Source organism: Trichomonas vaginalis, chromosome V (genome assembly GCF_026262505.1).
Source record: "Trichomonas vaginalis G3 chromosome V, whole genome shotgun sequence".
Classification (NCBI taxonomy): domain Eukaryota; phylum Parabasalia; order Trichomonadida; family Trichomonadidae; genus Trichomonas; species Trichomonas vaginalis.
The window spans coordinates 21,641,476-21,667,587 of NC_067207.1; the positions used below are offsets into that span (position 1 = coordinate 21,641,476).

Here is a 26,112-nt window from a genome sequence, read left to right on the forward strand (position 1 = left end):
CTTGTCTCGATTATGGATGTGGAAAACCGTGGGAATTTATCCGTTAGATGGGTAGAAAAGATCACGTGTTGGTGGACATGCTCAGTTTGAACTAAGTGAAGAAATTAATGAGACATATGGAAATCAAGCTTTGTGAGTCCATTGTGGCAGACTAAGAAACCAGTACGAATGGAGCGATACGATAGCTATGATATGAAGATGCGGTGGAAAAACTATGCTCTAAACATGTGTGCATCTGCAACTCATTTATACGGAACGCCTAACATTTACCTTTTGGTAGACATAATAACCATATAAAAAACGACAATAACTTTGAAACTTAGCGTTGGTCCACTCGTTCTGAAAAAATAAGAACAAAAGGCAATATTCCGGAGATATTGTATCGAATTGTCGACGAAACAGAAGATGAAACAAATTGAAATCTACAGACTATGGATAGCATTAACGTTTGAGTTTTAACTACCTATAGCGAAGAACAAGACTCTTTCTACTTTTATACCGGCCTCGTAAACGTATTAAGGAAAGATTACAAGTATATTTTACTTAAAGCCGCAAGCTATGCTTATGTAAACACTAGAGATACAGATGGAAAATACGTTCAAATACGTCTTAACAAATCAAGAAGCTATATATGGCATACCATTTTAAAACCAATATATAGTTTTACATATATTAAAAATGCTTCAGGTTGAAAAACAAAGAACAAAAGTAGCAGGATACAAAACCGTATTAGACTATATCTTTACAAATGCTGGTAGGACATATTCAGATGAAGAAATTTCATCCCGAGCATTACAGGTTGACTATCCAATTCGTTGGCTTCAAAGTCCTTCAGATGCAAAGGCAATAGGATTTAGAAGAGTTTTTGTTTTCAAAATAGAACTAGACGCATTTATGTTCGCAAGTATATTTTCATGGGCAGTTATCAAAGGTTCTGATGGTCTAATAGACAAATTGCCGAATGAGAATCTTTTACATTCGGGTTCAGTCGACGAAAGTCTTGAGAAAACTCTAGATGACTTCAGGAACTCAAATATACACAAATAGTATGGGAATTTCAAGAAAATACCATCTTTACTAGAATGGAAGCTAACTATCTGTAAACCCTAAGCAATATGATACAAGATGAAACTCCACGCGTGTTCATTTCAAAAGGTAGGAAATTAACGACCTCCAAGAGATATCAGAGTTTTTATTTTGTGGAAGTAGACAAAGACGCGTAGTTTCATCAACAAATTTCTCATCATGTAAAACTTTTGTCTCTCCTGCCGGCTCTTTAATAGGTCGAAAATTTCAGCCATCAAAATATAACTATACAACAGTTGTTAATAATTTAGCGACAGAAAATTCAATTATACATTTATTTTATAGCGCATTGATTGATTCATGTAATATTATAAATAATTCCATATTACAACTAACTCAGTTTGCATATTGTGGAATTATTTACCATAGATCTAGTGATCTAACTATAAAAAGCTGTTCTTTTATTAATAACACCGTTCCTGATGTATATAATGATCCAAATGCAGGTTCGTATTTGATATATAATGATAGATATAATGATCCAAGTGAAGAAATGTTAATTGAAAATTGTTACATTGATAATTCGATTTCAACCACACAGATGTTTAATTATTATCATATAGAAATAAGAGAACCATTTACTAACAATTTAATTCATTTTTCAACTGATATTTGCCAAGCAGAATTTGCAATTATCAATAAGAGTATTTCTGAAGTTAATGACCTTTCTCTCTTTTTACAAACTTTACTAAATATCAGTAACTCTTCATAACATAATATTTCCACATAATAGATAGCCAAATGCTTGATTCAAAGCTAATTATAAAGCATGGTAATTTGTGAGTATTTTCCGATGAATTATTAACTCTGAGTCTTATTGGGTTTCCATTTTTTTACAGTTTCATCTTTGGATTCAGGAAAATAAGGTCTCACATATAGATGAACTTACGCCCATCTGACATTAATTTTGAATGATAACAGGCATGAAGTATCATTCAAAATGATATAAATTAAGAAATATGAATGATGTACTTTATATAGGACCCAAGTGGAGCGTGATCATCCCTTTGCGACACGTATAAGAGGTTCTTAGAGCATTGTCTCTAAAATTTAATATATCGTAGTTCTTCATATTAAATCACAATATATTATCTGAATTGTCATAAATGATGCATACTTACTAAATCCAAAAAATTGAAATTACAATTTATTTTATTTGGAATTATCTGGATTGTGATAAAAATAGCTTTGATTGGTGAATGACATAGTAATAATAACAGTTTATTTATAAATCAAAATCAGTATTAAAATTATTCCACATTCCGAAAGAATCATCTTCGAAATTGATTCTCGTATCTAAACCAAAATGATCGGTTATATCAAAATCTTGCTCTGGTATTGATGATTGGGTTATTGAGAATTCAAGAAAGTTGTTCGGGTCATTTTCCTTTTCTACATCAGGAGGTGGTGTTGGAAAAGACGAAACCGTAGCATTTTGGATGATTTTTTCTACTTTTGGATTAGATAGTACTTTAGGAACGAAATTCTTAGGCAAAACCTGTGTAGAAGGAGTCTTTGCTTTTCTTCTTATTGTCCATTGACGCATTTCCTTAAAATTATCTTTCCAAAATGGGAAGAGTTTGTTTAATATTGAAGAAGCTTCATTAGCGTCTGTAGGCGATGCATATCCAATCATCTGAAGAGAACCGTTAATCGATGATTTGCATTTTTGCAGAAGAATCCTGAGTTGTCGAGTATTGATTGCTAAATCTTCGCCAACCCAGTACATTCCACATACAATGCCTCTTTGAAGGTCATCAGAGTCGTCACGCATGACAAAAGCTTTTATTGTTTCGACAACGTCGACAAATGTTTCAACACTTTTATTGCGCCGATTTTTGCAAGCTGGAGATGTTAGCATAGTGCGTAACTCAAGATATCCTTCTCTATCTCTTAGACTCAATTTTTCCCATTCTACAATAGACATGTCAGATGGCGCTTCCATTTTTGAATAAAATTTTACATAGCCGGCCAAGGAAACAACGGCTTTGAATTGAATTTTGAATTTCGGAAAAAAAAATCCAATTTTCAAATTCTCATCGATTTCCAAAATTTAATTGTAGTGACTATGCTAAACGAATGACATATCAATTTCATGAAGACAATGAAATTGGATTGAACTTCTGAATGATCATTTATTAATAAATATACGAATGCGTCACTATACCCCACTTGATGAGACATCAGAAGGAGGCTATCTTGAAAACATTCAATATATTTCCTCGATTAGAGCTAATCAAGCTGCAATAACAAAAGATGAATGACGTTTGTCTACTTTCCAAAATAAAAACTCTGTATCTCTTGGAGGGTTAATTTCAATCTTTTGAAATGAAACGGTGGAGTTCATCTTGTCATATTCTAGTTTCAGATATATGTTCCATTTAGTAAAGAGTCGTATTTTTCTTGAAATTCCCAATAATATTTGTTCATTTGAGTTTGAAAGTCATTTAGAGTTTTCTCAAGACTTTCGTCTGAACGACTGTAAAGATTCTCATTTCGGCAAATTTGTCTATTAGACCATCAGAACCTTTATACTGCCATGAAAATATACTGCGAACATAAATGCGTTAGTTCTATTTGAAAACAAAAACTCTTCTAAATCCTATTGCCTTTGCATCTGAAGGACTTTTGAAGCCAACGAATTGGATAGTCAAAACCTGTATGCTCGGGATGAAATTTCTTCATCTGAAATAGTCCTACCAGCATTGTAAAAGATATAGTCTAACGGTTTTGTATCTGCTACTTTTGTTCTTTGTTTTTCAACCTGAAGCATTTAATATATGTAAAAATATTATGTTTTAAAAATGGTATGCCATATAGCTTCTTGAATTTGTTAAGAAGTATTTGAACGTATTTTCCATCTGTATCTCTAGTGTTTACATAAGCATAGCCCGCCTTAGTAAAATATACTTGTAATTTCCTATCGTTTACGCCGGTATAAAAGTAGAAAGAGTCTGTTCTTCGCTATTAGTAGTAAAACTCAAACGTATGCTTGCCATAGTCTGTAATTTCAATTGTTTCATCTTCTAGTTCGTCGACAAATTCGAATACAATATCTCCAAATTTGCCTTTGTTCTTATTGTTTTCAGAACGAGTGACCCAACGTAAGTTTTCAAGTCTATTGTCGTTTCTTATATGGTTTATATGGTCTACAAAAGGTAAATTGTTAGGATTCAGTATAAAATGAGTTGCAATGACAACATGTTTAAGATAGTGTTTTCCACCCATCTTCATAATAGCATATCCGTCATTTCGCTCCCATTCGCTTAAAACTCGTTTTGTCTTTTTGTTTCTGACTTCAAATGACTCACAACAGTGAATTTCATATTTCTCATCTAACAAACAAGTTTCCTTCAACTTGAGGTTCACTAACATCGAAAGGCATGTCCATAAGACGTTCTTCTTCTAACCTCTCTAGTCTGTTTGGATAATTGGCACGTGCTGTTTCCAAATCCATTTCGTAGCGAAGACCAGACAATTTGTCATAGACTTTTATGGGTCTTCCCTTCCTATATTTAAACTTCTTCGAAACTCTCCAACCATATCTTTGCAACTCTGCTTTTATTCTAGCAGATTTTCTATCCATTCTATATGGGGCATTTTTATAAAAATAAAAAAATATTTTTCTTTACTTTACATAACCGCCTGCTGCCATAAGTCTTTGACGCCAACCCATACCAGCTAATGAAGGTTGACTTGGTTTAGTTTCCAAACTAAACTTTGGTTTTGGTTTATCTTCAGTTTTTGGTTTTTCTTCTTCTATCGCGTTTTCGTCACTTTTCGGTTCCTCTGACTTTACTTCACTTGCAGAACAGTTGTGTCGTCAACATCTTCATAAATATCATATGCCATTGTTTTTGTTTTCCTTTCAACTTTTTGTGTTTGTTGTAAAGTTTAGAATATTTCGACTCTAAGTCAATGAGATGTTCTATAATGAACTGTTGGTCAGTGAAGTAAACTTTTCCATCTGTTGTCTCGAAAGCTCCTTCAGACTTCAATATTTTATTTGTGAGAGTCTGTTTCTTTTTTGAGATACTTGCCGTTCCATTTTTATGAAAAGTGACTTGTAGTTAGGGTTTGTATTTCCAGACCTGGCACTTTCTATTATTGAATTTTTCTCTTCATCTGTAAGTTCTTTGACAGGTTTTGACAATGGTTCTGAACTTTGTTTGTTTGGTGTCAAATCTACCGTTTCAACTTCTTCGGTCATTTCATCTCAGTAAAAAATTTAGTTTGGTTTGTTTTCAACTGGTTGTTTAGGTTTTTTAAGTCGGTCTAAAACTTCCTGAGGTATAGGAAGAACTTGACAAACACGTGGTGTAACTGCTGGAAGCCGACAAATCCATCTTGAACTTATTTGTCTCAATGCTGTATTGTTCATTTCATCTCAGTAAAAAACTTTACATTCCCCACGTTTGAGGCGGTTGAGGTTGGTTATTGTTTACCCATTGTTGTGCATGGTTATATCCTCTGTTAAAGAATCTTTCACCTTGGTCCATATATGTCCTGCTTGGTTATAGTAGTCATTTGCTTTGTTATAATAGTTTCCTGCTTGTCTTCCTACATTGTCCATCCATCCTTGAACTTTTCCTCTTGTTTCAGGATTTGGAATAAGATTTTTGCATCTCGTGCTACATCCAACCTTTCTGTACAGTTTGTATAATAGGTTGTGCTTTCTCTTTAAGTATACCTAATGTACTCAAAATCTTCCTTCCAACTCCAAATACACCTCTGGCTATTGTTCCCACTGCGGGCAAAAATCTGGATGCAACTCCTGCTTATATGCGCCAAATAAACCCATTTCTTATGGGTTAAAAAATGACGAATCCAAACAAGGACCCCTATGTTTCTAAGGCGACAAAGAAAGCACTCATGGTAAAAATCTTTAGTTCAACACCAAATGCTTGGTTTATGGATATCTTGGAAAACATTCCGAGAGTTAGAACAGATGGACCACCATACTGGCTAATATTTGTCGGTCAAAAAACACAAGATACTGTGAAGCCATACCATTATGGTCCAAAGCTATTTTTAGATAATCTTAGCAGCTTTGACAATATTCGTTGACAAATACCATCCAACAAAACTGACATCTGACTGTGAAAGTTCTTTCAAATCAGATGATGTAAAAAACTATCTGCGTTCAAAAAATGTAAACCAATATTTCATTGTCGACCAAAACCTTCTGCTCTTGGTGTCATTGACGGTTGTATAAATGTTAAGAGACTTAAACCAACCACAAGGTGGTGAAGCAAATGAAATGTCATATGACGACAAAATATAGACACTTCTCCATGGCAAAGATGAGACAAGTTTTAAATAGTTACAATAGCCGTAAACAAAAAGGTTTGGGAAACCACTCCCCCGAAGAAATGAAAACAACCTGACTTAGAGAAAGACTATATATTTAATAATTTAGTCAAAAGAGACAAACAAGAAAGAATGCCGGCTTCAAACTTCAGAAAGGTGACAAAGTAAAAATAGAAATACCTAACGCGACCCATATGAAAATACTATTGACTATGACAACAATGGGAACCCGACAGGTACTCACATCGTGTTCGTAAAAATAGAAGAAAGTATACAAGAGAATATTATGAAGTTTTAGGCAAACATGGCAAAATGTACAGACTGCAAGCAGAAGATAAAACTACTATTGCCAGACCTCGTTTCAAACTTGTCAAAGTTCAAGGTGGTATACTTTCAAAGACAGTTCCTAACAAATATAAGACAACTCCTGACGAATATGCTAAAGAAGTTGAAAATGACGACTAAGCAATTCTATACCATGCGTAAACTGTCATGTAAGGTGGCATGTAGTCTTTACTTTGTCCCGTTGTTTGCGTATATCCCGAAACGCGATGTGTATGGTTTCCTCCTCCCTCAGTGTTACTCCAGTAACAATTTATAGCAAACTTAACGTTGTCTTTAACATCATATCCTTTACCTTTTGTCATTGCTGACCAATCCCAATATCTATGCTTATGCCAACCTGCTTGAGATGTACTTAAATCTATGTAGTGACTGTGTGCAGGTAAATTTTCACCTGAAATCGTTTTACTTCCACCTGTTTCCTTTGAAGAGTTTGCACAATACAAAAACCTGTCGACTATTTGAGTCCAAGTTCCAAAACCCAGAACTGTTTTCTGTCTGTAGAGTTCATTGACGTAAATAGAGCCTATAGGATATAATGTTTGAAGTATTTCTGTCTTTAATGTTTGAAGCTCTGTTTTGTCTGCTTTCTTGTCATATAAATCTTGAGCAGTGAATTTAATATTATATTCATCCTTCATGACATAAACATCTTTACATCTAATGTTTCTCATCGTCGTTATGTCGTCATCCAATGTTAAACCTTGTGGAAAGTTAGGAGGTTTACAATATAATGCATCCCCACCAGTTTCTTCAACCGTTCCTTCAATACTTTCTATAGCAACAGTTGTAAAACTTGTATGTGTATGAGTCTTATTTGCTTTCTTCTCTAACTCATCGTTAACATAAGTTTTATCTGCTTTAAGGTCTTAAACATCCTGAAACCCATCCTGTATCGGCTTAGTTTTTAAAATCTTCGATGTCCATTCATGGTACCAGTCAAACCCTTTCTTTCATTTCGTTATCTTTTTCATCCACATATTCCTTATCTGCTTTCTTCTCTAACTTACTAGCCACATATTCCTTATCCGCTTTCTTTTCAAGGCTAACGTTTAAGTCTGTTATTTCAGATATAGAATGTATATGAGTCTTTTTAGAATATTCGTTTTCAGCTCTTGTCACTTCACTTGACATTTTATTGTCAACATATGTTTTGTCTGCTAGTTCAGGATGAGTATGTTCTTTTGTTGCATAAGCATTGTTAGCTCTTTCTTCTTCTTTGCTATTGCATCGTCTACATATTCTTTGTCAGCTTTGTTGTCAACATCTGCTTTCAAAGAAGTTCATTTATAGGTTTCTCGTTTAAAGTTCCTTTTGTTGGATTTATACAGACAGTATGGTTCTTATTGTCTTGAAACAGAAACTCATCTGTCATTGGGTTTATTGTCAGTTTTAAGTTTCCTTCTTTCAATGACTCAGATATCTTAGAATAGTTTTGAAAAGTTTGTTTGTTCTTATTTAGAGCTTGCATAATGAGTTGTCGGTTGTGTTGTATTTCTCTTATGGAAGCAATATCTTTCGACATTTTTATTCTAGATAAAATATGCTTTCAATAGAAAAAGAAAATTCAAGAGTTGCTACAACTAAACCATTAGATGAACTTTTTACTAATGTCGGTCAAAAGTTTGAGACAGAGACCGTAAAGCATGAAGGCTATCGTTTTGACTACCCATTAAGATGGTTAAGAGACCCATCTGTCACAAAAGCTATTGGCTTTCGTAGAATGAAGTTCATTTCAGAAGCCATACATGGTTTCCCATTTACGGTCGGTTTTGAAGTTCGATACTATAACAAAGAAAAACGTATGTATGAGAAATTTGAACAGGGAAAACTTTTACAAGTTAGTTTGCTTGTAAACTTAGAAACAACTCTTCAAGCTTTTCAAGAAAAAATAAACGATATCTATATCGAATATGCAAACCAGTATAACATTGACGAGGAGAATACCATCTCGATATTATTTATGACAGGAAAAATGCAACTGTTAAAATCAATAGAATAGAAGACCTTGGAGAAAACGTTTATATTTCTACAAAATATAACAACTTGGCATGGTATAGATTTATGAGGATGTTAAATCAGCCTGCAGCATATCCAGTACACCCAGACTTTTATGAAGTCGAAAACCCTAATGGAACATATGAAAATGTTTTCGACCCAGCTGCTATTATTGTTCATGCTTCATTTTCTGGCGCCCAAAACTCTTTCTTATGCTTGGCAAATGACTTTTACGAAAAACCTACAAAGTTATACGAACCACCAAGTGGAAGTATTTCAGACTTTCAAGTATGGTTTACTACAGATGGAAGAAAAAGAATAATTCCATTATACCATGCGTTTTACTTAGAACTTAGTTTCATATACAACTACTATCGAACGGTAAAAATATAATTTTTTAATACGGTTGAGGTGTTGGATTTGGTTGCCAACTAGACTGTGGTGCAGGTTCAGGCTGTTGTATAACAGGAGCTTGTTCTTCTGGTTCAGGGTCTTTAGGTATAATACCAACAAACTGACCTACTCTTTTACCAATATTTTTGACTCCGTTCCAAATTCCTCTTCCTACGGTTTTTATTCCATTCCATATACCTCTTCCAACTCTTCTGAAGAAGTTTCCAATACTACTGAAGAAACCCATTTTACTATATGTAAAAATCTAATGTCCACCTAGTCTCTTACGTTTCCTGTTGAGTTCCATAGCATTCTTTAACTGGAGCTCATACATTCTGTTTCTCCTCTGGTAGAAAACATATTCTGGGTCAACTCCTGTGTTCGCGTCATCTGCATAAAGTTGTTTATATCCCACTTCAGGGTTTGTATAAAACTCTTTCCATCTCATATTTGCATACCATGGTGGCAAACCTAACGCAGCGTCATTTGACATGGCAGTTTGCATTTGTACATCTGTTGGCACTTGACCATAGTTTGCCATTGCAGTTTGTATTCTAACTTCATTTGGAATATTCTCTGGGTTTGGTTGTCCAGGTTGCTGTGCATTCGCTAAGTTCTGTGCGTCCATTTAATATTAGATAAAAATATCTCTTACGAGTACATATACTGAACATTTACAGGCATTGGTTCATCTTCATATTCTCTGTACTTTTCTGCCACGTCAAATAAATAAATGACACAATGGAAAAAACCTAAAACAAGTAGTCCTATTTCAAACCACATTTACTTACTAATAAAATTTCTTTGTTATGACACTTTCTCCGGTTTATAGGACCTCTCTCATATTCTATCTTGTCATATCTAAACTCATAGTCATGTATGTCCTCTAACCATCTCATAACGGTTTCCAAACCACTTTTATCGGATGTAAAGTAAAAGCATGGATGGTTATGTAAAACGTCTAAAGTTTCTAAAGAGTCTCTCAAAGTCCAGTCTACTTGGTATTGAAAATCCCATGTGTTATAGAACGGCGGGTCCACTATAAAGAAAACATTTTCCTTGTCTTTATATTTTTCATACAACTCTGTCCAATGACATCTCACAAACTCTATACCCTCAATATATTTTTCTATGTCCTCTTTGAAAACATTTGTATAGTTAAGATATAAAACTTTTGACATAAGTGTTTCAATGTCATGAACTCTTATAGAACCACTATATAATAGTCTAGCAGATATACTATCCCAGTCTATATATTCTGCTTTTTTCAAAACCTCTCTCACAATATTTTTGTTATCTAATGGTATACGTTCCATCTTACCTATAGGTATCTTTTCTTTTAACTCTTTCAATATATTGTTTGTATCTGGTATATGTTTGAGACGGTCCATATAGTTGTCGAAGTCATTGCATATAATCTTTGAGTCTGAGAATATTGTATGACATAAATGGGATATATAGAAACTTCCACCGAACAAATCTACAAATGTTAGACCATTCGGTAGTTTCTTAAGTTCTCTCAATATAATATCTTTACATCTACCCTTATTTCCAAAGAACGGTAACGGTGGTTTTGTAAAATTCATTTATATATAATAATAAAAATGTTTTTACCTGAAAAGTGACAGAAAAGTGACAAAGCATGAAAACATATATAATTTGTGAAAAGTGAAACATTATATAATGTTTTTGACCCAGAAGACTAACAATTTTCCGAATAAAAACTTCATTTATACTAAACATCTTCGGGGCTAGAGGGCGCAACGCGCCTGGAAGCCCTCCAAATAAAAACTTCATTTATACTAAACATCTTCAGGGCTAGAGGGCGCAACGCGCCTGGAAGCCCCACTACCTTTTTTTTTTTGATTTAAAGGGAAGCAATATTATAGAATTGTTAATCCTGAATACATAAAACATTTATTTAAAAAGGAAGACTGTGAATTATTAAACGTTAATGAATATGAAACCAATAAATCAAAATTGAAATATAAATATATTGGAAGTGATGAAAGATGCAAAGATAAAGATAAAGTTTATACAGTTTCATATAATGAATGGAAAACCAATAAGATAAGAAAACATTTAGGAGATTATGGTAAAAGTTCTGAATTCTTTAAATCTAGTATGTACGAGAGGAGAAAGGGACAGACTAGCCCATTGTCACTTTTTAATTTAGCAAATGAACGCTTATGGAGTGGAGTTTTTGGGTAAATCTGATTTGCTTATAAATGAAATAAAATCAAAAGAAACCATATTGGCATTATATTATGCAAAAATAAATGATCTTACTTAGTACTTTTAAAGTTAATTTCAGAAAAAATTTGACACAATGGTATCCGGCACATACAAGTGGTGTACAACCAAAATATAAGTTAGTTTAAACATATATTGCTATATCTCATGATCTTACTTAGTACTTTTAAAGTTAATTTCAGAAAAAATTTGACACAATGGTATCCGGCACATACAAGTGGTGTACAACCAAAATATAAGTTGGTTTAAACATATATTGCTATATCTCATGATCTTACTTAGTACTTTTAAAGTTAATTTCAGAAAAAATTTGACACAATGGTATCCGGCACATACAAGTGGTGTACAACCAAAATATAAGTTGGTTTAAACATATATTGCTATATCTCATGATCTTACTTAGTACTTTTAAAGTTAATTTCAGAAAAAATTTGACACAATGGTATCCGGCACATACAAGTGGTGTACAACCAAATCTTCGACTCGATGAACTTGTCATCGAGTTATATTCCAGTGTTGTTCCTTCATTCCTGATTAAGTTGCAAATTAAAGGTCTGGATTCAGAGAGAAGTGTTAAAGTTATCAAAAAAGTCACAAGAGATTTCGAAGAAATGACACAATTTAAAAAAGTCGAATGCATCAGTATGCTTGAAGCTGTTCAGAAAGGTCTGAAAAATGATACACTTGATCCCAACATTGTTTACTCAACATTAAAAATATTATTGCAAAGAAAACATTTGATTTAATAAACATTTAATTTATTATAATTAATTTTTTATTACAGTATAGTAAAAAATGCTATAAATAAATTATTATATTTTATTAAAATGTGACTTTTAATAGTAAGTGAATAAAATAAATCAGGAATTGGGAAAGAAATAAGGTTAATTAAAAATAATGAAAATTACGAGTTTAAGGTTAATGAAAAAGTGACAATGGGCGAGTTTGTCCCCCACTCTGTACGAGAGAGTAAAAGAAATTAGAAATAATTATTTTTTATCTTTTATAAAAGAAGCTATATATAGATGATGTCAGATATTCCGCGATTAATTAAACATTGTTTTCATGAATAAAAGATTCACTACCATAATGAAATAAAAAAATAAAAAAATAAACTTTAAAAATTCATGTCTTACATTTTTGAATAATTTATTTTTATTTTGTATGAAATGAGCGTCAAAACTAACAACGTTAAAAAATTAGGATTCACAAATGAGAAAATAAAGGATATATTAGAGGAGGCGGGTTATGAAGTTAGTAAATATTATTTAAGAAATTGTCAAAAATTCGCGGAGTTTTTAAATGAGTTTGATTATGATGGAAAAATGAATAAAGATGATGTTATAAATTTCTTATATCCCACATCTAAAGAAGAAAAACCTAAAGAACCTGATGTTTTCCCTGAATATTATGAAGAACAAATTAAAGATGATGATGAATACGATGAAATTGAAAGACTGAAAAAAATAAGAGATGAAATAGATGAAAAAATTAAGGAATTAAGAGAAGTTGAAAAATATAATGAAAATGAAGTAGAGGGTTTAATGAATATCCCAGCTTCAGAATCAGCAGTTCAGAAATCTCATGAAGAAAGATATAAAAATTATGTCTCAGAATCAACACAAAATTTATTAGATGGTGAAATAGACGAAACACTTTCAGAAGAAGGTACTAAATTTATTCGTAAACATAAGTTACAATTTATTGATAATGAAGAATACCCTTGTATCCTACTTTCACCACCTTTAGATTCCGAAAAATTCAAAAAAGCTCTTAAAAACGTGACATATGCAACTAATACGATTAAGAAAGAAGATCATGATATTTACACAAATTATTATTTAAATAAATGCACAGGTGTTGATAAAGTTTTTGATTTATTAGATAAAATATCAAAAGAAACCATTGGAACATATAAAATTTTGTGTGATTGTGGTTTCATTATTGAAGATACCAATAATGTTTCATATGAAAGAACAGCACCGAAGGAAGACGAAGTGGAAAGGTCTATACCATTCGTTATTAAGAATATAAAAGATATGAAAACTTATAAACATTATATTTATTCATTTATTTCAGAAAAAATGGAAGCAACCCATAAAACATCTTCTCATCATTTTATAGCTATTCATACATTCCTTTTCAAAGTTGTGAAATTAAATAAGACAGGAATTAGATTTAATGTATCAGGGTACGCATTCTTGAGTAAATTAAAATGTATTCGTCACGTCGCAGATGATAAAAATTTATGTGTTCTTAATTCATTTTATGGGCTTTAAAAAATAAACTTTATTTTTATTTATTTTTTAATTTTTTATTCTTACATAAATGAACAAAAACGGAACAGCTAAAATGAATGATAATCAAATTAGAGCAGAAGGTAGAAGGTTATTTAAACGCTTCTATAACATTCCTGATGGTGTTAATCCTAAAACTCGTAGAAGTTATTTAAATGAAGCAATAGATGCATATGAAGGGTTTGACATTTCATCAGAAAGTGAGAGATTAGCGAGAATGTTAAATGTTAATATTGATTTCTATTATTGTGATCCTCAACCAGAAGACGTGGACATAAATAAGGTAGACTTTCCATTAGTGGAATCAATAATGATAGATCCAGAATTTGAAACAGTAAATATTTTATTAACACAGAGTCCATGTGGAAAACTTCACGCTGACAGAATAACAAACGTTGAAGCACTCACCGGCTATAGAGTTTGTCCATATTGTAAAGAAGAAGTTTATTCTATCCGTGATGATCCAGAAAGGAAAAACCAAAGAAGATTTTTAAAGCATTGTGAGAAATGTAAAGAAAATAATGGAAGATTAATTCAAGACGTTCAGTTGCAAAAGACACAGCAACCATATGCACCACATATTACGAAACAGAAGATATATCAGTGGTTATTAGCTCATAATTTGCAGGAATATTATCAACCGACAAGATATTATATTACTTTTGACTTCGAAACATTAGAGACTAAAGAAGAATTACAACTTTCTGAGTGTGCAACTTTGAACGCTTACTTAAAACCATTCATGGTATCATCAACGGTTAAATTAAATGATAAAACATATACGAGGAATTTTTGCTTAACTTCGAGTGATTCTTTTATTTCTGATTGGATTGAGTTTTTATTTTCAACCTGTTCATTAGTTGCTAAATCAAATATTGAACAATATGAAGAATTAATGAAGTCCCATACATTAAATGAAAAACAGAAGGAAGCATTTAAAGAACTTCTAGATGAGGAATTCAATAAAGTGAATATCATAGGTTTTAATTCGGGAAAGTTTGATTTAAATTTAATTCTTCGTGATTTAAACACTGCAAAATGGAAAATAAAATCAATGCTGGGTTCATCTTCACAATTTAAGCAAATCATTGTAAAGAAAACAAACTGTCCATATGAATTGAGATTTATTGACATCAGAAATTATATAGCGGGTGGGACATTAGACCAATTCACTCAAGATTTCGGAAACAATAAATCACGTGTTAAATCCTTTTTCCCTTATCAATTCATCACATGGGAGAATTACGAAGAAGAATTATATAAAGTGGAACCATTCACGAAAGATTCATTTTATTCAGCATTAACTCAAGAAACTATATCAGATAGTGATTATCAAATATATCTCAATGATGCTAAAAACTTTAAGAATAGATTAGAATATTTTATTCATTATTGCAATAAAGATGTTGAAATTATGATTGACCCAATTGATAAAATTATTGAAGAAACATTTGTTTATAAAATTGATATGCTTCATAATCTTTCTTTATCATCGAATGCTTCAATGATTCGTTACGCTTTAGCATATAAAGACTTTAATCCTAATGAAAAATATCCTGAGGAAGAGATAGAATCAAGTTTTGAATTAACGAAAAAGTATTGGAAATATAAAATTGAATCATATAAGAAACAAGATGAAAAAGCAGAAAGGGATACTAAAAATAATGTTTCAATGGATGATTTTCAATACTATCACGATTTAATCCTTTCATCTAAATGCAAAATGTGTGGTAAAGCGTTTACATATGCAAATAAACCAACATTGGATAGAATCGATAATGAAAAACCACATACTAAAGAAAATTGTCAGTTAATGTGTTGTTATTGCAATGTCGTGAAATCAAATAAAGATGAAGATGTTCAACGTTTAAGAATCAATTTAAGAAATTATGCATTAAAAAATAATTTACCAATGACTTTAGATTCAGTTGAAGCTTATCACATTCTCCGTAATGGAATTACTGGTGGTTTATCAAATGTTCAACATAGAGTAAATCTTAAAGGAATCACGCACATTAATAAACTTTCATATAGTCCAGAAACTAAAACTGTATCAAATGAGGACACTTCCAACATCATGACTCATTTCGTTGGTGTTGACTTTAATTCATTATATCCTTCATCATTTTCATCTAATCCTCATGATTTCATTCAATATACTGACCATAAAATGTATATGCCGGGAAGATTGAATGGTGTTATCATTTGTGATACAGCAACAAAGAAAGCAAAAGCACTGGGAATAATTAAGAAGAAAAATACTTTATTCGTGGCTGAAGTAAAGGGTCACATTGATGAAAAATACATTAATGATTACATAAACTTTTTACCGATAATAAGAAACTTAGATATTATCACAGATGAAAAAACAATTGGCAGTTTTATGTATAATTACATGAAATCAAACAATCTACCAGTTGACCAGAAACAGAGAAAATTAACTCAGTTAGCATCAACACACAACCAATATCAACCATTTTCTTCTTATTATCTTTGGTATCTAATCGACAGATTTCATTTTATCATCGATGACATTCAATCAATTTTAACATTTACGAAAAACACTTGTTTTAATGAATTTGCGAACAAATTTATGAACGAAAGACAAAAGGCTGAATTAGAAGGAAATAAAGGAAAAAGTTTATTTTGCAAGATTTCACTTAATGGATCATATGGTTACGATGCAATAATGAATGCACAGAAGGCACGCGTTGCATGTATGTCAAATAAGTTTAAAAACATAAGAGAAATAGGTGAAGATACATATCAAGTGATGCTTAAAGATAGATTTTATAGATGTGATACATGTTTACAAGAGGCATTCTTCACTTTAGATAACGCAAAATACTGGTATTTGGTTTTCATTTATGATTTTATGTATAAATGCATGGATGTTAATCGTTTTCATTTCATTGAAGGTGATACTGATTCATCTTATTGGGCAATCGCTGGCGACCCAAATCTTCCTAACACTCAAGCATTTCAAGCAATTGTTACCGATAAACAATTTTATGATAAAAACATTTTCAAATTCGCACCATTTGATTTCTTCTGTTTTGATGAGAAATTGAAACCTAAATTAAAGAATAAAGCTGAAGAAAAAGCACATGAGAAAAAATTATTGGGTTTAGCAATTGAGAAACAAGGTGATAACATGGTTGCTTTATGTCCTAAGTGTTATACATCATTCAACGGTTCAATTGATGGAAGTGATTTTAAAAAGATTGCACAAAAAATGAAGGGTGTTAGTTTAAGACAAAATAAGCAATTAACACCTAAAAAATATTTGGATATAATAAATGATAAAGTTATTTGATGGTCAGAATATTAATTTACAACTTAAAAATGGGTCAATGACTCGCTTAACAATCGGTAAGACTGCATTAACAGGAGCACACACTAAGGCTGTATGTTGTGAAAATGGATGTTGTATGCCATTTATTTAATACAATTTTGAATATTTTATTTTTAATGAAATGCCACAGAAGAGACAAAAGGAACCAAATCGATTTATACCAAATGGTTTTAACTTTCAGATTCCAAATAATCAACCACAACGAATTTTTTAAATCCCATCACAGCATCAACAGCAACAACAACCGCCACCATTTGATACCGTTTCAGAAGAAGGAACCGTTAATGATGGGATTCAATATGTAAATAATGGTTTTGATACTATGATTCAAAGAGGTGGGCACCCTTAAAACATTGATTTTATTTTTATATAAATGGATAACGTAGATTTAAAAATTTTAATTGCTGATTTAGTATTTAATCAAAATTTTCTTGATTATTATGATTTAAAAGCATATCTCCAAAAATATGATAACAATATAACGGGTGATGATATGGAATATTATTATTATCCATATTATAAAAATGAAATTTTGAAATATCATGATAGAATAATTTCTAAAATTAAAGACAAAATTAAAAATAATGAATATTCAAAGGGAAAAACTAAATCACAACTTAAACAGTTGAAAGATTTCAAAAATAAAGTATTAACAGAAGAAGATATTGATGAATTATATAATTTATATAATCCTGAGCCACAAAAACCAAAGCCGAGGTCTAAAGTAGCAAATGTTCAACAGCTAAAGGTGCAAAACGCCCAGGTCCTTCAGACCATAAATGAAGCACAAGCTTTAATTTATGATTCATTAGTTAAACCATATTCAGCCCGACTTTTAAATGAAGATCAACTTTTGGAATTCATCCTTCAACATAAACTCGAAGCGGGAAAGTATATCAAACCTTTATATACAGCATATTTAAAACAAATGAATAGAATACATCCAGAATTAATGAAAGGAAAATCAACAACTAAAACTTCATCATCCAAAATCAAAGCAGATAAAATTAAACCACTTGCAACACCAAAACCTCCAACGACAGTACCACCTCCTCCTTCAGTTAATCCTTCATCATTCACTTTATTATATCCATTTCAAACATTTAAGAAGCAAAAAGATTTTAAAAAGGATTTCAAGATATTAAATAAACCAATTGACCCGAAAATTCAACCGTTAAAGGAAAAATTTAGTCGCCCTTCATTTGCACCATATCCATATTCATACGAAATCGATCATCTGGAATATTCAAAAGGAAAAGTTACTTATTTATTTGCCATTAACATTAACACTAGATATTTATATTGCATTCCGGTGAAAGGGAAAACAGAACAGGAAACAAGAAGAGCTATTCAATACTTACTAGATCATGAAAGAGTAGATAATATCAGGGGTGATGGTGATAAAGGATTTCAGGCAGCTATGGCTCATTATTTCCCACAAATTAATTTTTACTTTTCATCCTCTCCATATACGTTTCATAATAAAATAGTTGATGCGGTAATGAGAACTCTTAGAGATGCGTTAGGGGTTAACGGTCAGATATACTGGGATGGAAATCATGACTCCATCATACAGCAGTTAGTATATTATTACAATAATACATGGCATAGAACTATAAACATGAAACCGGTGGAAATGAAAAATGATATTTCAAAAGAATGGGAATATATTAGAAAGCAAATGGAAAGGTTAAATGATGTTAAACGTGAACAAATTAATTCGGGGCTCGTGAATTTTAAACAAGGAAATAAAGTTTTAATTCATCTCGATTATGGAAAAACTGATAAATCAATGACAAAAAGAAGACGAAGATTTGACACAATAGCTGAATTTGTTAGATATATTAACGGCAATGCATTAGTTGAAGTTGACAAGAAATTAATAGAAATTCCGATTTATTTTATTACTCCATTATATTTAAATAATATTTAATTTTTTTTATTTCGTAAGAAATGAGTGACAACAAAGCAGTCAAGAGTCCAGACGATGAATATAAAAAGAAACTAAACAGAATTAAATCAAAAATATGCTATTACAAAAAGAAGCCGCAATGCGGTGGGGTTGATGCCCATAAAACTAAAGTAATTGAAAACGATAAAGAGAAGAAGGAAATAATTGAAAAATTAGAAACTTATCGTTCAATCATTAAACTGAGTGAAGCAAAAATAAAAGAATTTAATAGAATAAATAAATTAGTTGGAAGAGATGAATTTAATAAAGATGAATTTTTAAACTCAATCCAAATTTAATTTTTATTCCTCTTCGACAACGTCTCGAATAACTGAGGGTGCTACCATGTTAATTAACTTCTCTGAAAAAATGAGACAACATGACATTTAGACAACACAGCAGGAGGAAGGCACTTATGAATTATTTTTGAAGAACTGAAGGTGTCACTACGTCACCATGTGTCACTCGGTTAATTAACTTCTTCTGAAAAAATGAGACAACATGACATTTAGAACAACACAGCAGGAGGAAGGCACTTATGAATTATTTTGAAGAACTGAAGGTGTCACTAGTCACCAATGTGTCACTCGGTTAATTAACTTCTCTGAAAAAATGAGACAACATGAATTTTAGACAACAACACAGGATTAATGCAAAATAAATTCCAATCATACTTTATAAAGCAGTCATTTACAGGTATTTCATCGTCAGTAAATGAATCCTCATTATCGTTTGGTTCAACCTGTTTATATAATCCTTTCATTTCTTCTTTCAAAACATAACACCATGTTTGTTTACCATCTATTCTTCTCTGTTTCTTATCACATTTATCCTTAATACTCATTTGAAAGTTTTTGTCTTTCATGTCTGATGGTTTGCAGAATAGAGCATTTTACACGTCATACCTGCACACAATTCATCATAATGTGTATTTATCCATACATCTAAAGGATTTGTTGATAATTCAATTAAATCTTGTTTGGCTTCAGTCATCGGTATGATTCGTACATTAAATGATGAAAGGTCATATTGCATAAAATACGTCAGTAAATTATATAAAATTCCTTTGTGCATGAATTCATCAAATTCTTGAAGTAATCAAATTGACCCTTGAATTTACCATTAACTCTTAAACTACGTATCTTCTGTCTCCAACTTCAATTTTGACAGGGTAAACGTTATTAGTTACGAAAATGAAGTTTGCAACGTTCTGAGCTGTTCTTCTGGGTTGATTCTTTTCATTAATTCTAATCTCATTATCCGTTATAATTGATTTCAAAGCGTTGAAGTTTGCGAGTCTATCTTCACCTACATTCTTGAGTTCATTAAGTACAAGAAACATTTTATTCTCAACTACTGAATTGAAATTACCCGTTAGCTCACCTATTTCAGTAATGTTTTTACATGAATAACCGGCGAGAAGTTCAGAAATAATATCTGTAAATCTGTTTTTTACCCTGTTCCCTGAAGTCCTTTCAAAATAATTGCTGTTTCATTCTTGATTCCAGGATGTTTGAATCATTGATGCATCCAGCTGAGAAGGTATTTATAACACTTCATCGTTATTATCACAAATGGCTTCTTTAATGAAATTCATAAACATCTCAATTTTTGAGTAATCAAAGTTTTCGAGAATGTTGTATTTATACCTTGAAACGTTGAGAAAACATCTGGAGAATCAGATTTAAAGCAAACACCCTTAACGGTTAATGAGGATAATTGATTTAGTAGTACATCCCATGCTGTTTATGTTTTACCTTCTTCTTTAAATAATTTAATCATTTTGAGTAACTCTTTCATGTTTGATTGAAGAACGAATGATATTTGATTCATTTTGTCGTGGATATTATAGTCCTTTGAATGAAGTATTTTTTCCACAATCTACAAAACGGATTACACGTGATAAATCCTCAATTACTTCAGAACTGTTTTTATACTGATGATTTTCAGCCTTGCGTCTAATATCTGTTATCAAAAACGATCATATCAAGTTTTATATCAAATGTTATTTTTTGCTTACGTAATAAAGGTAAAAACATATTCATCATAATATTCCTTTTGATAAAGTTTTAGAATCTTCACCAAAACAAATGGAGAAGTCATTAAATGTGCATATCTACTACGTGCTTTTTCAAAATTTTTTTTGCATTTTCAGTTAAATTGCAGAAGTTATAACGTTATCGTATGCTTCATTAATTAAATGATTAGGTAACGAATTAATTGCTTGAAACAGTGTGAATAATGTAACTTCTTTTTCCAAATTCATGTTTCTCACCGTCATTATGTACTTCAAAATCACTGATGCCATCAACTATGCTCTGGGCAAGTTTATCGTCAATGTTTACATCTTTTGTTTTCATTCATGATAGTCTTTATTTCTTCGTTCTTTTGTTCAACTCTTACCTTAATATTCAAATCATTAATATATCGTTACTGTTCTGGTTAATGTTGAATCATAACTTCCACGAATGAATGAGTATGTATTGATTGGTTCTGTTGCATTCTTGCGAACTCTTGAATCGGCCATAACCACTAAAGAACGCTTTGAATCATCCATAGAAAGTCATTATATCAATATCATAATCATTGCAGGAATAACATTTAATCATTCTGTTCGAACTGCATAGAAGAAATTAGTGTTGCAATAAAATGTGAAGACCTCCTGAAGCGGTTTTAACGATAACATCTTTATCCGAAAGTTTTGATAAAATATCTTTTCTAACTGTTTCTTTAAGTTCATCATTGTATGATTTATTGATATCAACATCTATAATCGTTAAATTTGATATTTTATTTACTAATAAAGCCATACCAGTTTTCCTTCCTCTTCCTCCATCATGTTTGAGGTAGTTATGTAAATCAATCTTGTTTTCACCAATTCTTTCGTTGAGGGTTTTAGTTTCTGCCACAACTAATTCCTCAGCTAATGAATCAATAACTTTTTCATCAGAAATGATAAAGTTGCTGTTGTTGTTTGTTGCTGTCATTTATATAGGAATAAAAAAATAAAAATAATTTTAAAACTAACTTTATTTTTGGGCTGCATCAAATTTTCGTAAATGTTGTCAAAATGTCATGTTGTCTCATTTTTTCAGAGAAGTTAATTAACCGAGTGACACATGGTGACGTAGTGACACCTTCAGTTCTTCAAAAATAATTCATAAGTGCCTTCCTCCTGCTGTGTTGTCTAAATGTCATGTTGTCTCATTTTTTCAGAGAAGTTAATTAACCGAGTGACACATGGTGACGTAGTGACACCTTCAGTTCTTCAAAAATAATTAATTATTGAATGACCTAAATCATGAGACTTTGTCTCCGGACTCTTTGAGTCACTTAACGTAAACATTTATTTCTGCAGTTCATCCATTACTTCATTACCTAATTAATTACAGACATAAAATATATTTAGTTCATTCAATGAACGCGGTACCATGCGAATACAGTCACAAATGGTGGCATATAATCTTTACCCGAGCCTGTTGGATTTGTTGTGAAAGTATGGACATGATTTCCTCCTGGTTCAGTTGGTCGAAAAGTCTTTTTTGCTGAATGGTTATAATCTGGAGATAAAACATCATTGCCAGCTTCATATTCTGAGTTGTATAATGGGTGGTCTCTTAATGAGTGGATATGGTCACCAGAAAAGTTTGTAGTTCCTGTATGAGTGTGTGGTGGAAGGTTTGCTTCTTTAATTTTCTTCGAACCTCCTGTTTGCTTTGAATATCTAGCACAGTATAAGAATTTATCTACAATCTGCTTCCACATACCAAAACCTAAAACTTCTGAAGGATTTGTTGAGTTCATTGACGTATAAATAGAACCAACAGGATATAATGTTTGAAGTATTTCAGTCTTTAATGTTTGAAGCTCTGTTTTGTCTGCTTTCTTATCATATAAATCTTGAGCAGTGAATTTAACTTTATTTTCATCATCCATGACATAAACATTTTTACATCTAATTTTTTTCATCGTTGTTATGTTTTCATTCGATGTTAAACCTTGTGGAAAGTTAGGAGGTTTATAATATAATGCATCCCCATCAGTTCCGTCAACCGTTCCTTCAATACTTTCTATAGCAACAGTTGAGAAGAAGTTATGTGTATGGTTCTTATCCGCTTTAAGGTCTAAACATCCTGAAACCCATTCTGTATCAGCTTTAACTTTAAAAGTCTCAAATGTCCATTCATGATACCATTCAACCTTTTCTTTAATTTCATTATCTTTTTCATCAACATAAACCAAATTTGCCTTCTTATTTAACTCACTATCCACATATTCCTTATCTGTCTTCTTCATTATGTCGTTTAGGAAACCTTCTATGAATTCCTCATTTAAATTAAATCTTCCAATCTTCAAAACTTTAGGAAATGCATTTAATGCGTAATATCTCTGTTCTTCTGGTGGAATTGATGTTATATCATCCGTTATTCCTTTAATTTTTGAATTCATAAATAAAATTTCTTTTATATTTGATATCACCGCACCACCTTTGCAAACGAATTCGAAATGGTCATTTTTCAATACTATCTCCAAATCTCCATATTTCAACCTTTGCGTTTGTTCTGCCATCTTTGAATTATATGCATATATGGCGTATGTAATGGTCTGAAGGACCTGGGTGCTTTGCGCCTTAAGTTGTTGTGGTTTAATCATTTATTATGATTTAAAAATAAATATTTAATCCATTATCTCATCAGCTATTTTCTCTATTTGAAATTGCCATAATATTTCATTCATGAATTCTAAATCACAATCAAATAGGTCAGTTATTCTAAATTTAATATTTGATAAATCTTTTGAATGAAGAATAAATGAATTCCCGGATAATTGAAACGGATATGATAAAGAAAATGTGTTTAAGTTGATGGATAAAATGTTTTGTATTGATGGGTAAGAGTTAGGGTCTAATGTTTGATGTGAAAATCTCATTGGGTTATTAACTTTATCACATTTGATTAAAATGAAATTGGAACCAGTGTCAGAATACAAAACATCCCCAACATCTTTTTCAAAATTTAATATCCCAACAATGAACGAAGATGAGGAGTACAAAATTTAATTTTCAGCGGAATTTAATAAGGTTATTTATTTCATCAAGTTCAAAAAGTTTATCAGGTTTTGATTTAAAATTTTCTTCATACCATACGATAAATGATTCATTTAAATAACTTAAAATCATGTTAATATCCCATTTCGCTATCACATTATTTATATACATATCATACGTTTTTTCAAGGTCATCTTTAATAAATGATATATAATCTGAAGGGTCTAAAAGAATGGGATTAAATTTACCACTCACAGAAACGAGAGTAACATTATAAATTCCGCTAACTGTTAAATTTAATTCACAGCTATTATTCGAAATAATATTGATAATTGACATTTTTATTACGATTAAAAATATGGTAAAGCGTTATTTTCCAGTGATAAATAAAACTAGAATAAGATTACCTCAAGAATTCATAAATTCAACGAATAAGAAATTCATTCATGTTATAAATTTTAGTGTTTTCAGAAAATATGAGTCAATGTCATATTCATCAACAGGTTATATTTCACTTCATTCAAATTTAGTTCAATCAAACCCATATAATGACCATTTCATAAGATTTTCAGATGGTATTAAAAATGTAATTGATAGATTAAAATATGAACAGATTGACAATATCGAATTTTTGGAATTTTGGTTTAAATATCCCGATGGAAAAAAGATTGAAGTTAAAGATAAAGCTGATACTATAACAAAAACAATTACAATGACCGATCCAGATAGTGGGGAACAAAAAGAAATAAAACAAACGATAGAAACTGGTGAAAGGTCAATTATTATTGATTATGATTCAAAGGATTATTATTCGATAATGTTAATGCTTGAATATTAAATGGCCTTAACAAAGAATTTTTCAAGTGATATTTTATATTCATCAACTATTTTATTATAAATATCATTATATGTTAAATGAAGTTCAGTTGTTGTTCCATTCTTTGATATCTTAATTTGCTAATATCCTTTATAGGATTTTATTTTGCAACTTTCCGCAGCATGAAACCTCATCATCTATGAAAAATTGAATCTTAACGTCTGAATCTTGAACATCACAAAGAATGGCGATAATGTGAATTAATGATTCATAAGGTAAAAATAATTAAACCGGATTGGTCAATTAAATTTATTATTGAATCATAATTATTAATTATTATATCACGGTAAATTTTTCATTAATTCTGAATTAATGTCTATTTTATATGGGTTCTCGATGTTTGATGAAAGAGGTGGAGGGTATGTTGGATAAGTGGGAATTTCAACAGGTTCTTTACCGGGTTCAGTAAAATGATTGGGTCTCCATTCTCATGGTTTTCTTCATTCTCCTCATTCTTCGGTAAGTCACGAGTTAATAAATTTGGTTGAGTTGCTGACCTTGTTAATTCAGGGCTAACATTAACTTTAACATTTTGAATAATTCGTGATTTATCATCATTTACGTTATAACCAACCGTAATCTCTGCTTTTGCGTTAGTGTTCTTTTGACTAGTGAAACGTCTTCTCATTTATAATCGAATAAAAAAATATATTTAAACTTTTATTTTGCTGGAACTTTTGAATCTATTATTCCCTGTATTTGTTCATGAAGTTGATTTTAGCATTTTCATCGAAATTAATAGACCGAATATATTCATTAATTGCATTCTTATAATCAACTGATTCTCAAATTTTCTTTATATCTGATTCCTTAACTAAATCATAAGTTAAACCACGTTGCTGATATAATGGTTTCTTAATTAAATCTTTGAATGCTTGAGATTAAAGCACCTTGATGCAATAATCTTGCTACTATAATTGGTTGGAATTGCTGTTTAAGTTCAATCTTTAACACATTTGCGAAAACTGGATCGAATAAAGCAACTTTAAAGAATTTCTTAGCTGAAATTTCAGGTCTAATATTTGCAATTGACCATCAAACTGGTTAGAATATCGTGGTAATCCATCCGGTCCCTCTTCAATAGCATTTAATTCTTCATTGAAATAAGAATATGGATTACGACGGTATGAATTAATTGGACCATGTTCACCTTCTCCAATGTATTGTTTAACAGCTTTTCCATTTTCATCAAATTGCATAGGA

General features: G+C 31.3%; 5 protein-coding genes and 5 pseudogenes across 10 annotated transcripts, besides 4 other annotated features; 4 read left to right on the plus strand and 6 right to left on the minus strand.

Moving 5' to 3' along the window:
* Window positions 1–1,212: 1,212 nt before the first annotated feature.
* TVAGG3_0379170 lies at window positions 1,213–1,931 on the plus strand (annotated as a pseudogene). The gene has a single exon: window positions 1,213–1,798. A coding segment is annotated over exon 1 (586 nt).
* A 354-nt stretch (window positions 1,932–2,285) lies between these two features.
* On the minus strand, window positions 2,286–3,034 carry TVAGG3_0379180 (transcription-initiator DNA-binding domain ibd family; the record flags this gene model as incomplete). Its single annotated transcript, XM_001310282.1, has 1 exon — window positions 2,312–3,031. One exon carries the CDS (start codon window positions 3,029–3,031, stop codon window positions 2,312–2,314), a length of 720 nt encoding a protein of 239 aa, XP_001310283.1.
* Window positions 3,035–4,432: 1,398 nt separating this feature from the next.
* Window positions 4,433–7,830: a mobile genetic element.
* Window positions 7,831–8,281: 451 nt separating this feature from the next.
* On the plus strand, window positions 8,282–9,129 carry TVAGG3_0379200 (annotated as a pseudogene). Its single transcript has one exon. A coding segment is annotated over exon 1 (848 nt).
* A 4-nt stretch (window positions 9,130–9,133) lies between these two features.
* Window positions 9,134–9,376, minus strand: TVAGG3_0379210 (serine threonine-protein phosphatase family; the record flags this gene model as incomplete). The annotated part of the gene is made up of 1 exon (XM_051232039.1): window positions 9,134–9,376. One exon carries the CDS (start codon window positions 9,374–9,376, stop codon window positions 9,134–9,136), a length of 243 nt encoding a protein of 80 aa, XP_051101769.1.
* An 18-nt stretch (window positions 9,377–9,394) lies between these two features.
* TVAGG3_0379220 (uncharacterized protein) lies at window positions 9,395–9,757 on the minus strand (the record flags this gene model as incomplete). The annotated part of the gene is made up of 1 exon (XM_051232040.1): window positions 9,395–9,757. One exon carries the CDS (start codon window positions 9,755–9,757, stop codon window positions 9,395–9,397), a length of 363 nt encoding a protein of 120 aa, XP_051101770.1.
* Window positions 9,758–11,264: 1,507 nt separating this feature from the next.
* Window positions 11,265–12,340: a mobile genetic element.
* A 244-nt stretch (window positions 12,341–12,584) lies between these two features.
* Window positions 12,585–12,981: a mobile genetic element.
* Window positions 12,982–13,903: 922 nt separating this feature from the next.
* On the plus strand, window positions 13,904–14,784 carry TVAGG3_0379250 (annotated as a pseudogene). The gene has a single exon. A coding segment is annotated over exon 1 (881 nt).
* A 1,488-nt stretch (window positions 14,785–16,272) lies between these two features.
* On the plus strand, window positions 16,273–17,125 carry TVAGG3_0379260 (annotated as a pseudogene). Its single transcript has one exon. A coding segment is annotated over exon 1 (853 nt).
* A 1,104-nt stretch (window positions 17,126–18,229) lies between these two features.
* Window positions 18,230–26,112: part of a mobile genetic element that runs on past the window's edge.
* On the minus strand, window positions 19,661–20,818 carry TVAGG3_0379280 (annotated as a pseudogene). The gene has a single exon. A coding segment is annotated over exon 1 (1,158 nt).
* Window positions 22,400–22,789, minus strand: TVAGG3_0379290 (keratin-associated protein family; the record flags this gene model as incomplete). Its single annotated transcript, XM_051232041.1, has 1 exon — window positions 22,400–22,789. One exon carries the CDS (start codon window positions 22,787–22,789, stop codon window positions 22,400–22,402), a length of 390 nt encoding a protein of 129 aa, XP_051101771.1.
* On the minus strand, window positions 22,880–23,434 carry TVAGG3_0379300 (uncharacterized protein; the record flags this gene model as incomplete). Its single annotated transcript, XM_051232042.1, has 1 exon — window positions 22,880–23,434. A coding segment is annotated over one exon (555 nt), but the record flags the coding sequence as incomplete, so codon positions are not given.